The 12,881-nt window shown below is 36.5% G+C and overlaps 1 protein-coding gene across 1 annotated transcript in view; it reads right to left on the bottom strand.

Annotated features, from left to right (window-relative positions):
- GRM7 (glutamate metabotropic receptor 7) overlaps positions 1-12,881 on the bottom strand; it is a 490,233-nt gene that overhangs the window by 106,444 nt on the left and 370,908 nt on the right. The window contains exon 7 of the mRNA XM_070933577.1: positions 9,837-9,976. Within this exon, the coding sequence (XP_070789678.1) occupies positions 9,837-9,976 (140 nt within the window). The remainder of the gene's footprint in view (positions 1-9,836; positions 9,977-12,881) is intronic.

Here is a 12,881-nt window from a genome sequence, read left to right as displayed (position 1 = left end):
GTAAGTAGCTCTTATCAATCGTTGATCTTTTGGCAGCTCTATCATCTTTAATGGCTCAAGGGTTGGTGGTGGACCCCCACTCAACAGTAAATCTTCTTCCAAATTAGCTCCTCCAGCTAATGCTTGAGCATAAGTTTGTGGTTGCCCTCCATCTTTCTCTTGTTGTATCATTTCCAATTGCTTTCTAGCACCCCCTGGTGAGGGTGGCCTTCCAGCCTTTAAAACATTGACGTAAAAATCTTTTGCCTTTCCAACTGTGTTTAAGCGATATCTTTGCCCAGTGTATGTCACTATTATCCCAAATGGGACATCCCATCTATACTGGAGCTGCTGGTTTCTTAGTTCATTCACCAAAAAACCAAACTGCTTTCTGTCTCTTAACATTTTAGGAGGAAGCTCTTTCAGGACCACCAGCTCTTGTCCATCCACTTTAATCTTGTTTCTATAAGAAGCTTGCAGAATGTCATTTCTAATTCTCCTTGTTGTGAAATAAATCACCACATCTCTTGGTAGCTGCTTTTGTTTTGCCAGCCAGGAGTTAACCCTGTAGATTTTGTCCATTTGAATTGCCACATCTTCTGGCCTTTTTGAAATCAGCTCTGCTAAAGCATTGGAACAAATATCTTTTAAATTTTCACCACTCTTTTCTTTCAAACCTCTCAGCCTCAGGGCAAATTCCATTGATCTGTATTGTAACATAACCATTTTGTCATCCACTTTCTCTGTTTGTATCATAACCTCTCCTAGTTTAGTTGCAAGCTCCAAATTAACATCATCAATTTCCCATACTCTCTCCTCAATCTTTAACATATGATTAGCCAGTCCTGAAACTGCAAAAACAATGTCATCTCTTATTGCGTCATGTTTTTCCTCCACCACATCTTTAATTTTCTTTAACTCCTCTGAGAATTCTTTCATCATTTCTGCCTGATTGTTCAGGGCACCCATTATAAATTCTTTAAGGTCTTGTGACTGTGTATCAGCCGGAAGTTGTTGCTTTTGAGTCACTACAGGGGAACCTCCTCCCCCTTTAGAAGTTGGTGGCTTTAGTTGTTTAGCAGCCATTTTATTTTAAAATGAGTTTTTTCCTTTTACAGCCACAAAGTCTTATAAACAGTCTCACAATGTCTATTTCAGAGTTTTTTTTTCAAAATAAACAGTCCTCTCTTCAAGCTATTCTCAATCCCCAGCAGTTTTCTCTTCAGGCAGAAGACTCTTAACAAGCAGTTTCCCTTTAACTTTCACTTTCCCTTCCGCCCATAACAAAGGCTTCCTCTCCAGCCTCCAGCTCAAGAGAGCTCCGTTTGCAACAATGTATTCACAGAGTTAAGTTCTGTTTCTTTTAAAAAGCTTGCACTCTTGCTTCCGCTCTGTCTGCCTTGTTAGAGATCATTAGAACTCACTGTTTGCCGGCAGAATTGGACGCAGACGTCTGGCTCTGATTAACAGAGGCACCAGCGATCCGGAGCAAAGGGAGGGCTGAACTGGGGAGCTCTCACCCTCCGAGTCCCTGGAATTAATCCAGGGACTTTTGGGGAGCTCTACCTGCCCCCTCCAACTCTCCTCTCCTTCTTTGCCCGAAGGAGAGTTTTTTCAAACCGCCGGACAGCAGTTTAGCGCTGTCAGGGCGGTTTTTACAGATCGGGTGGCTGGCGGTCAATGGAGACCGTCCTCGACGTCCACGGAGCCACCGGAAGTCGCCTATGTGTATGACTTTATGATGGGTTTAGACACAGTAACATTATTTTTTACTCTTCTGTTTTTATGTTCTTTATTATTTTTGTTATTTATGAATACTTTTTTTACTGTGTGAAATTGTGGAGGAGGTGTTGATGTTCTGCAAAATGTTTATCATCTCTCTTTTCATCTCATTCTAGGAAAACAAAGCCATTTCATTTTGCTTGGAATTTCACCATTACAATTTAAAAGACATACATGCACCACACCCCAAATTTATTCTTGAATTGGTTTTAATGAAATCAGGCCCCTCTGAATTACAAACATCCAGTTTAGATTTAATCAATGTTGATTCACAAAGGCCTGGTATATATTTTACAATATAGTATAGTATAGTATAGTATAGTATAGTATAGTATAGTATAGTATAGTATAGTATAGTATAGTATAGTATAGTATAGTATAATAAATATAATATAATATAATTAATATAATATAATTAATATAATAAAATATAATTAATATATTATAATTAATATAATATATAAAGAATGGTTGCTGAAATTAGGTACGCCTACTTTAATGAAAAGAAGGACTAGGGGTGACATGATAGCAGTGTTCCAGTATCTCAGGGGCTGCCACAAAGAAGGAGTCAAGCTATTGTCCAAAGCACCTGAGGGTAGGACAAGAAGCAATGGGTGGAAACTAACCAAGGAAAGAAGCAACTTAGAACTAAGGAGAAATTTCCAGACAAAACAATTAATCAGTTGAACAACTTGCCTCCAGAAATTGTGAATGCTCCAACACTGGAAGTTTTTAAGAAGAGATTGGACAACCATTTGTCTTGAAATGATATAGGGCTTCCTGCCTGAACAGGGGCTTGGCCTAGAAGACCTCCAAAGTCCCTTCCAACTCTGTTATTCTGTTATTTATTTGTGGTATGCAATAATTTGCAGGTATGTATTTTATACTATATATAGTTTGTATCTGTGTGTGCATGTGAATACAAGTGAAACTCGAAAAATTAGAATATCATGCAAAAGTTCATTTATTTCAGTAATGCAACTTAAAAGGTGAAACTAATATATGAGATAGACTCATTACATGCAAAGTGAGGTAGTTCAAGCCTTGATTTGTCATACTTTTGATGATTATGGCTTACAGCTCATGAAAACCCCAAATTCACAATCTCAGAAAATTACAATATTGTGAAAAGGTTCAATATTCTAGGCTCTAATCAGCTAATTAAGCCATAACACCTGCAAAGAGTTCCTGAGCCTTTAAATGGTCTCTCAGTCTGGTTCAGTAGGAATCACAATCACGGGAAAGACTGTTGACCTGACAGTTGTGCAGAAAACCATTAGTGACACGCTCCATAAGGAGGGAAAGCCTCAAAAGGTAATTGCAAAAGAAGTTGGATGTTCCCAAAGTGCTGTATCAAAGCACATTAATAGAAAGTTATGTGGAAGGGAAAAGTGTGGACGAAAAAGTTGCACAAGCAGCAGGGATGACCGCAGCCTGGAGAGGATTGTCAGGAAAAGGCCATTCAAAAGTGTTGGGGACTTTCACAAGGAGTGGACTGAGGCTGGAGTCAGTGCATCAAGAGCCACCACACACAGACGGATCCTGGACATGGACTTCAAATGTCGTATTCCTCTTGTCAAGCCACTCCTGAACAACAAACAACATCAGAAGCATCTTACCTGGGCTAAAGAAAAAAAGAACTGGTCTGTTGATCAGTGATCCAAAGTCCTCTTTTCTGATGAGAGCAACTTTTGCATCTCATTTGGAAACCAAGGACCCAGAGTCTGGAGGAAGAATGGAGAGGCACACACTGCAAGATGCCTGAAGTCCAGTGTGAAGTTTCCACAGTCTGTGTTGATTTGGGGAGCCATGTCATTGCTGGTGTTGGTCCACTGTGCTTCATTAAGTCCAGGGTCAATGCAGCCATCTTCTAGGAGATTTTGGAACACTTCATGCTTCCTTCCGCAGACAAGCTTTATGGGGATGCTGACTTCATTTTCCAGCAGGACTTGGCACCTGCCCACACTGCCAAAAGAACCAAAACCTGGTTCAATGACCATGGGATTACTGTGCTTGATTGGCCAGCAAACTAACCTGTCCTGAACCCCATACAGAATCTATGGGGCTTTGCCAAGAGAAAGATGAGAGACATGAGACCGAACAATGCAGAAGAACTAAAGGCCGCTATTGAAGCATCCTGGTCTTCCATAACACCTCAGCAGTGCCACAGGCTGATAGCATCCGTGCCATGCCGCATTGAGGCAGTAATTGATGCAATAGGGGCCCAAACCAAGTACTGAGTACATATGCATGCTTATACTTTTCAGAGGTCCGATATTGTTCTATGTACAATCCTTGTTTTATTGATTTCATGTAATCTAATTTTCTGAGATTGTGAATTTGGGGTTTTCATGAGCTATAAGTCATAATCATCAAAAGTATGACAAATCAAAGTTTGAATTATCTCGCTTTGCATGTAATGAGTCTATCTCATATATTAGTTTCACCTTTTAAGTTGCATTACTGAAATAAATGAACTTTTGCATGATATTCTAATTTTTCGAGTTTCACCTGTACTCAAATTTTCAATATTTTTTTTTTAATTTGATTTATATGCCGCCCTTCTCCGGAGACTCAGGGCGGCTTACAGTGTGTTAAGCAATAGCTTTCATACTTTTGTATATTTATACAAAGTCAGCTTATTTCCCCCACAAACTGGGTCCTCAATTTACTACCTTAGAAAGGATGGAAGGCTGAGTCAACCTTGACCCTGGTGGGATTCGAACTTACAGTAATTGCAGACAGCTGGTGTTAATCACAATGCTATCAGTCTGCTGAGCCACCAGGCCCAGCAAAGAATACAACAAAATATATTTTTGTTGTATTCTGAATGGGAGTCATTTTAATTCTGCTTTTGTAAACTTTTCATTTCCCCGTTTCTGAAAACCCCAGGAATAATTGGGATTTACCATATTAACATAGTTCAGCCTCATAGAAAGCAAACTATGTAATCATCTTACATTTATTGTATAGGTTTTGATTTTCCTCTTGCTGGAATGATCGACAGCCATCTAGCACTGTTAGCAGTGAACTGTTCAGTGTTCAACACAACAGTGTTTTTGAATAAGGGTACGAAATGCTCTGGAAAAAGGGCCTATCAGTGTTCATGTTGCTGCAATAAGTTCAATTGCAGTAAACAGTGAAAAGTTAATTATATTATTAGCATTATTGCAAAGGGGAAGCTAAATATGAACATTTTTTATATTTTGGAATAGCATTGCAATGTGACTTCTGAATATGTATTTATTTTCATAAAACATACTTCTAATGCAACTTCTAACTGTAGCACAAGCTATAATTTTTCTTCCATTATTTCATATTAGGAATCAGCAGTTTCTCTTCCTTCTCCTCCCCCTTGTTTCTCTTCTGAGATGCTTCCTCTTCTTCCTGAAGGCTAAGCTAACTACAATAATTACTAGCATTTATTCTAGACTACAGAGGGAAGATTCAAGTCATTAAATTCCATGAAGCTGTGGAATTTATCGAAAGAGAAAATTTGTGGCAGTATGTGGAATATACAACAGCAAATATGAGCCTAAGGAGTATTCAGACAAAGTGGTGGCTTTAATAGCTAGCAAATAACAACAGCAAACCATGATATGTCATTAAACAGGGTTTCAACATAACATCATTACCTCCAGGTTATGCATTTGGATTATGCAATTCATATTATCATATAACAAGTCACAGTATAAGAGAGATGATCATACTCAGGTATTCATATTTCACTATCATACTTTATGGAAAGCATTTAAACCAGTCTTTAAGCCAATCATGAATTCATGTGTCCAAGGTTTGATCAACATTGCCTTTTTTTTTATTCTTTAAAAAAATTCCTAGTTAGAACATGACTAAAAGCTTGCCTTCATTTTAAAAAAAGAAAAATCAATTCCCATACAATCCACAGTTAGAGACCATGTCATCGGTGTAATCAGCTCATAGTGGATTAAATTGAATATAAATATAGAAGAGAAAGTTAAAATATGCCTAAAATATATATATTTTTGCTTTTATTAATGGTTTTTCAGTTAGTTTTTCATTTGTTTTGGCCCTAGACCATAGGACTATATCATAACAAAGAATATTCAAAAAGAGATTTTAAAAAACCAAGGGTTTAAGATTAAAATGAACATAAAGCTGAGTAACAAAATTTACAAGGTAGTATACAGTTTCTCAAAAATTGCTGATGGTTTTTAGCAGCTGCCATGATAAGAGGAACTACTTTCACTTAGCTTCTTGTATTGAAGCTGTTTCTTTAGTACATATTTTGAATCCTCATAATTAATTCTTTAAATTATTTGAGGGGGAAAAATCTTCAAAAACAGGACAGCCCTTTTAAAAATTTGAGTGAAAGTGATGCCCTATGGACTGCATCCAAGGGTATGTTCATGTTAGGAAAGACATATCCTCTCATACAAGAAATATCTATAAGAGGATTTTTTAAAAAGAAGGTTCAGAGTCTGCAATAGGAAAATAAAGGACGGTATTTCCACTTACTGAACTACTGTTTGATCAAGATTACAAATCAATGCAAAGTTAGGTATATAGACTCCCTTAAAGTCAGTATAAAAAAGTTAGTAATAAAGACTAATTGAAATCTCTTTCATGTCAGTGACTGACATGAAACTCACATAATGTCTGTGCATTATCCAACATATTAGTATTTTATAATAAATGCAACAGAACCTTTAAAACATAGAGTTGCTTCATTGCTTCATTACTCTCCCCTTCTCTACCTCAGGCTCGCCCCATAGATCCTCTCCTCTCCCTTTCTGTTCCTCAGGCTGGCTCCGCAGAAGCCTCTTCTGTCCTCTCCTATCCCCTTCTCTCCCTCAGTCTTGCCCCATAGAAGCCTCTTCCCTATTCTCCCTCAGGCTGGCCCCACAGAAACATCTCCTATCCTATCCCCTTCTCTTCCTCAGGCTTTCTAGCCCCTTCTCTCCATGAGGCTTGCCTCACAGAAGCCTGTCCTATGCTATCCCGTTCTCTCCAGAGTTATTTTCAAGTTGGGAGGGGGAGTAGAACATCTAACTAATTAACATCAGAGAGTGTTATAATAATATAGGAAATACTAATGCTCTGATGGTCATTTCAAAAAATCTTTCTTAGTGAGCACCTAGAAGCCAAGAGGAACATATGTGGCAAATATCAGTTCTGAAGATTTTGTGATTAATGCGAGAGTGGTTTTCACTTTTATATATATAGATTATAGTAGTTGTTATACTTTAGAATAGACTGCTGGTTTAACATTTCAGCTGTGCTGTTTCATTAGAAAGAATTGCCTTATGAAGATGATAAATTCAAAAATATTGGGAATGCAATAAGGTTTCCATTTCTTTGAACATGCATGACACTCTCATCCATTTCAGCTACCTGCCTTGCATCCTCGCTTTACCTGGGAAACTACTGCTATAGCTGTGGTAACAAATATGTCAGAAAAAGAAAAAAAAATATTGGGCTTTGGGTTTTGGTATCAAGAAGCAGGAGGCCTCAACATAATGCTCAGCTCTGTATTTCAATCTGATACCTAAAGCAATTTATTGGCTGGAATAATTCTGCACAGCTCTGCCAAGACATTTTTTTTTTTACTGCATTCACAGACAAAGATATTATTACAGAAGGCAGATTTTCTTTTACATTTCACCATCATTATTTCTTTCTCCCGAATTACCTTAACTCATATCCAAATACTTTTTTTTTCAGAATTATCTCTGTAAATTTGGACAATAACATTACTGCTTTAAAAAGCTTTCCCCCTTAAATTAATGCAATTTAGATCATTTGGCATTTTTGTAAAGCATGACATGGGCTGCATGAGCAGCTGGACAGGTTTTAGGCATTGAAATCCAATGTTTGGAAGGGAGAGAGAATGACAGAAGTATTCTTACCCTGATAAATGGGATACTAGGCAAGGCTGTTAAGTGATCATCACAAATTCAAAAGCAGATACGTGTTCTTTCGGCAGATCATGAAAAAGTTTTCTCCATATCATTCTAAAGGAGTAATATTTAATCCCAACACATTGTCAGCTGAATAGCAGCCAATATATATCAAATCAGGCATCTGTTCGTTTATGATATTCAGAGAATACAGCCACATTTTTTATTTAACCAAATGTAAATCCATGGGAGCTCAGACTTCAGTGCCAAGCCAGTCATGAAAAGGTTTATAGAGCAGCCTACATCAATGATTTTTTTTTCAAAGTTTGTCTTACTACCTTCACAGGGTTTCCCTATGTTCATATTTCTGCAGATTCTGCTTACAAAAATATCACGTCTTCATATTTTGGAATAGTAGCAACATGTGTTTATATAGTCTTTTACACACACCCACACACCCACACACCCACACACACCCCTTTTTATTTATCTTTATTTTCAAGGGTTTTGGGCAAACATCAGATTGTCTTAGGCGATCCTTTTTCTCCTTTCTATTTTTTGAAATATGAGTAGGATCTGAAGTACTAATGATTTACTAAGTCAATCCTTTTTTCACTTGACTCAACTTACTTTCATACGTTTAGCATATTATGTCTAGGATAAGATAATATTGAGGAAATTATGGCAATTGAGATGTCTATGTTAACAGAAGATTTTAGATATATTTCAGCTAATGCAGTTGCCACCAAATTTCACTATCAACTCTGGGGATTAGGTCTATTTCATGAAGAGATTTATGTGTGTGTGTGTGTGTGTGTCCCCAAGCAAAGTTTTCTATCATGCCATGCAATTAATGGGCCTTCCAAAATGAGATATCAACCATATTGTTTCAAACACACTTGGAAAAATCATAAACCCATTGTAATATTACTATTACATATTACTAGCCTGACAGACTGTTCTGCCCCAGCTTCGGATTCCCAGAGAATGTGACACACACCAAGCTTCGCAAACACTGTTTAATTCCAAACAAACTCCTTTCAAGAATGCAGGCTTCCCAGGCAAAGGGTCCTTATCAAAGTTATTAAGAACAAAGTCCGACAAAGGTTGGCAACCAGCCCAGAAAACCAGATATGAGAAGTCGCTCGCTCTCCAAGATGCTCTGTAGTAATGAGACGTTGTTTCTAGCAAGAAAGCACTAGCTGCGTGCGACTTAAATAGGCTAAGGAAGTGGCCAATTATCCTCAAGCCCTACTCTCAAGTAGACCTCCTCCTCCTGAGTAGCCACTCCTGCCTTTTGGAAGCCCTGCATGCCCAAGCATTGAGGAGAGACTCCTTCACTTCGCTCTCTCCACTGGAAGGAGCCTCTGGAAGTTCTGAAGGCCCTGGCTGAGTCTCTGCCTCTGGCATCACATTCTCTTCGGCCTCCTCGCTGTCCGACATGAGCGCCGGCTGTGCAGGCTGCTGGCACGACACGACACCAGCCTCCTCATTGTCGGGATCAGCCACGATCCACGCAGGCCGCTGGCGGGCTACAACACAGACAGACTTGGGAGTTACCAGCAAGGGAATTCTTTGCAGGGGGAAATTATATAATGGAATCTATAGTACAGACTGCATTTTGACTGAATGGAACATTCTGATTTAATTCTATAGAAAAATGAAAATCCAGACAATTATATTGTTTACTTAGTCCCCTAGTATGATTTATGTTGACTGCTTATTTGGTATCCATGACTATCACTCAGTGTTGTATCTAATGTTTTATAATGAATGTATTTTTACAATGACTATGATAATGATCTATCACTATTGTTGTATGTACACTGAGAGCTTATGCACCAGAGACAAATTCCTTGTTTCTAATCACACTCAGCCAATAAAAAATTCTATTCTATAAAGAATTCTATTGGTAAACTTATTCTATGTAAATCTACTTGCTGGAACCATTTTGGATTCTTCCCGATCTCAAAATTGGAGCACTTCACAAGACATTTAGACATTTAGAATCATCATAAGTTCGAAGCATATAATGCGAACATAGAACATACAAGGCTTTCATTCATGTGAGATTCCTCTCATTATCCAAAGAGAAACTTATATAAAATAATAGAGACATACTCAACATGTGTTTGGCAAAAAATAGCATACTTCTTACTGCAACATCCATGAAAGAAAAAAATAAAGGGGACATACATTGAGCTGTAGGTCATCTGTCCATTGGCCTATCAGATGGTAGCCTGGTGTGGAGGTATTTGTGGTTTGATATTGAAAGATGTCATAACGTCCTGGTGCATCACCATTCTTATTAAACATCACTGGAGTGCCAGCACTACCTAAGAAAGGATGTGAAGCAGAAGAAAAGAGAAACCAGGCAAAACTTTTTTTATATAAAAAACAAAACCTTGCTTTGTTATATTTGCATGAACATGACTGACAAGCATTAATTAATTTCCTCATTTGTTTCAATTTCAAGCTATCCAATAACAAGATTCTCTTGACAATAGATAGAGAAATTAAACATAAAAGACTAAATGAAGCAATAATGAAAAAAAGGACATTAAAAGAACATATTTAAGAAAAAAAATAATAAAAATGGGAGACATAATTTTAACCTGGTAAAAAGAAATATCAACATAAACCAATCCAAACACTGGAAAAATGATCAATCGTGCCAGTTTAAAGTTTTTGAAAGCTGAAATTAAACTTTCCCAGCAATTCCTATTAGCAGTATTATATGGTCATTTTTAAAATGCTCTTCCTCTATATCCCTTTTTGATTAATAACCATTAGCCATGTGGTTTTTGCTGAATAAAGAAATTAAAAAATAGCAGTAACTGTCCTGTTTCTGTTTTAAGTTATATGTAGGACAGGTTATGTGACATTTCTCCCTTCTATTACAGAGAAGGATTTTTTTAAAGTAAAAATCAGAACTTCAGAACATAATTTTTGGGGTTTCCTATCAAAAAAAATATATATTTGCTTCACAGAGATACAGCCAGCAGAAGATAGCCTTGGTGTGACAAATCTTGACCAAATCCAGAAATAGCTTAATTTTCCAAAATCTGCTCTTATTCTATCAACCCCCACACTTATGGAAGAAAAAAAGCCCACATAGAAAATAATCCATGTGCTTGGCTTATTTTAAGCTCACAAATTTATTATTTTGGCAGACAGTTTCTGAAACATTGCTAATTATTCATAGATACTGTTGGAATATAATAATTCGATTAAGAAGTGTAATTACAACAATAGAAAGCAGTACAAATTTAAAAAGTATAAAAAGAAAAAGAAAAATGTGCAGAATAGAAAGAAAATGATAAAGAAAGAAAGAAAATAAGAATATACAATCGCAAAGAAAAAGAAATATATAAAGAAATTATATTCCACATTCATCACAATTTTAGTAAGTTACAACTTTATCTTAAGTTACAACAAATTATCTCCTCCTCCCATACCTCAACTCTTATCTATAATCAAATCCTTGAAACTTAGCAATTTCACTTCTGATGTCAGCAAAAAAAATCTGTTAAACGTAACCAATATAATAACATCTATTTTAGCCTTGATCAAATTCTATGTTGCTCCCTTTACTCCTAACAATCCTGATCCTTAGTTCCTTCAAGTAATGTCATTGAACATGATTTCTTTCATTTTTTTATTTGTTCCACCTCATAATATTCATCAAAACTTTAACAAGCCTCTTTTGGAAATCTAGTATAGGAAAATTATCCAAGTCAACTTCTTAGTTTGTTGTTTTTTAAAATTATTAAAGTATCAAGAGTCCTCCATTCCTCTGATCGCAGTAGAATACCTTATGCCACCAGGCTTGAAATTTTGGACCTGGACAACCTAGAACTACGCCACCTATGGTCTGACCTAAGTTTAGTACACAAAATTGTCTACTACAACGTCCTACCTGTCAATGACTACTTCAGCTTCAACCACAATAATACACGGGCAAACAATAGATACAAACTCAAAGTAAACCGCTCCAAACTCGATTGCAGAAAATCTGACTTCAGCAACAGAGTGGTCAATGCCTGGAATGTACTACCTGACTCTGTTGTTACATCCCCAAACTCCCATAACTTTAATCTTAGATTGTCTACTGTTGACGTCTCCCCATTCCTTAGAGGTTTGTAGGGGCATGCATAAGCGCACCAGCGTGCCTACCATCCCTGACCTACTGTTCCCACTTATTTGTACTCATTAAATATGTATATACTTATACCTGTTTATACTTATATGTTTATATGTTATGTTCATACTTATACTTGTTTTCTCATACATGCTTGACAAACTAAAAAAATAAAATAAATAAATAAATAAATAAATAAATAAAATCAACCAGTTTCCTTTGAATGTCCAGTGTCACATCTTTTTCCATGTCATTCTTGCAGTCCATCATTTTTAAATCCACTTTCAAATCATTCATATTCTTGTCAAATATTAGTCCTCTTTCATAAAATCTTTCAGATTTTACGAAAGATTGGTCTGTTTATAGAGGCAGACACTATTAAAATTAACTTCTGGGTGCATTCTTCAAAAATATTCTTCAATATATCCAATATTAAAGCATTTTTTAATTCTGTAATTATAAATTGAGCTTGAGTATTCTTCTCCTTTAACTGAAAATTTTAATTCCTTTTAGCTCCTTTTAGTATCCAATGTTTTATGTTTAATCTTATCTTATGTTTTTATTTTAAAAAATAGAAACAAAAGCATTTCCCACAGGATGGCTTCTTTATAACTTATTCCAAAATCTTATTTCAAATTTATCTGGAGCCTTAGTCCATTTGTAACATTTTAAAATCAAAATTTTAATCATCCCTTTTCTGTTTATTCCAAATTACTCACCTGGTGCTGTGAAACCTGTCAATGTAAATGTTCCTAATAAATGAAAAATATTTAACAAACAATTTCGGAAATTCATTAGAAAGGAAGTATGCAAACTTATTGTCTGTTCAGAGGTGTCACCCACAGTTTGAGCAAGATTGCTATTCTCTCATTTCTGAGAGCTTTAAATCTACCATTGCTTTTCAGTCACCTCACAAGGAGCAGCTGTCTGGAGCACTTATGGACAATCTCAGATCCTCTTCTTGCCTAGAGAGGGAATTATTATTCCACCATAGTATTTAGCTCCACATTTGAGGAGCCATCTTCAGTTCACCATTTCTTCCCTGGATATCTCTTTCTCCAAGAATATTATACATATATAATAATATATAATATATAATA

The sequence above is a fragment of the Pituophis catenifer genome, unplaced genomic scaffold (genome assembly GCF_029215685.1).
Source record: "Pituophis catenifer annectens isolate HBS135680 unplaced genomic scaffold, rPitCat1.0.hap2 SCAF_2, whole genome shotgun sequence".
Taxonomy (NCBI): domain Eukaryota; kingdom Metazoa; phylum Chordata; class Lepidosauria; order Squamata; family Colubridae; genus Pituophis; species Pituophis catenifer.
The sequence above is the reverse complement of the archived record's forward strand: the minus strand, read 5'-3'. Positions and strand labels throughout refer to the sequence as shown.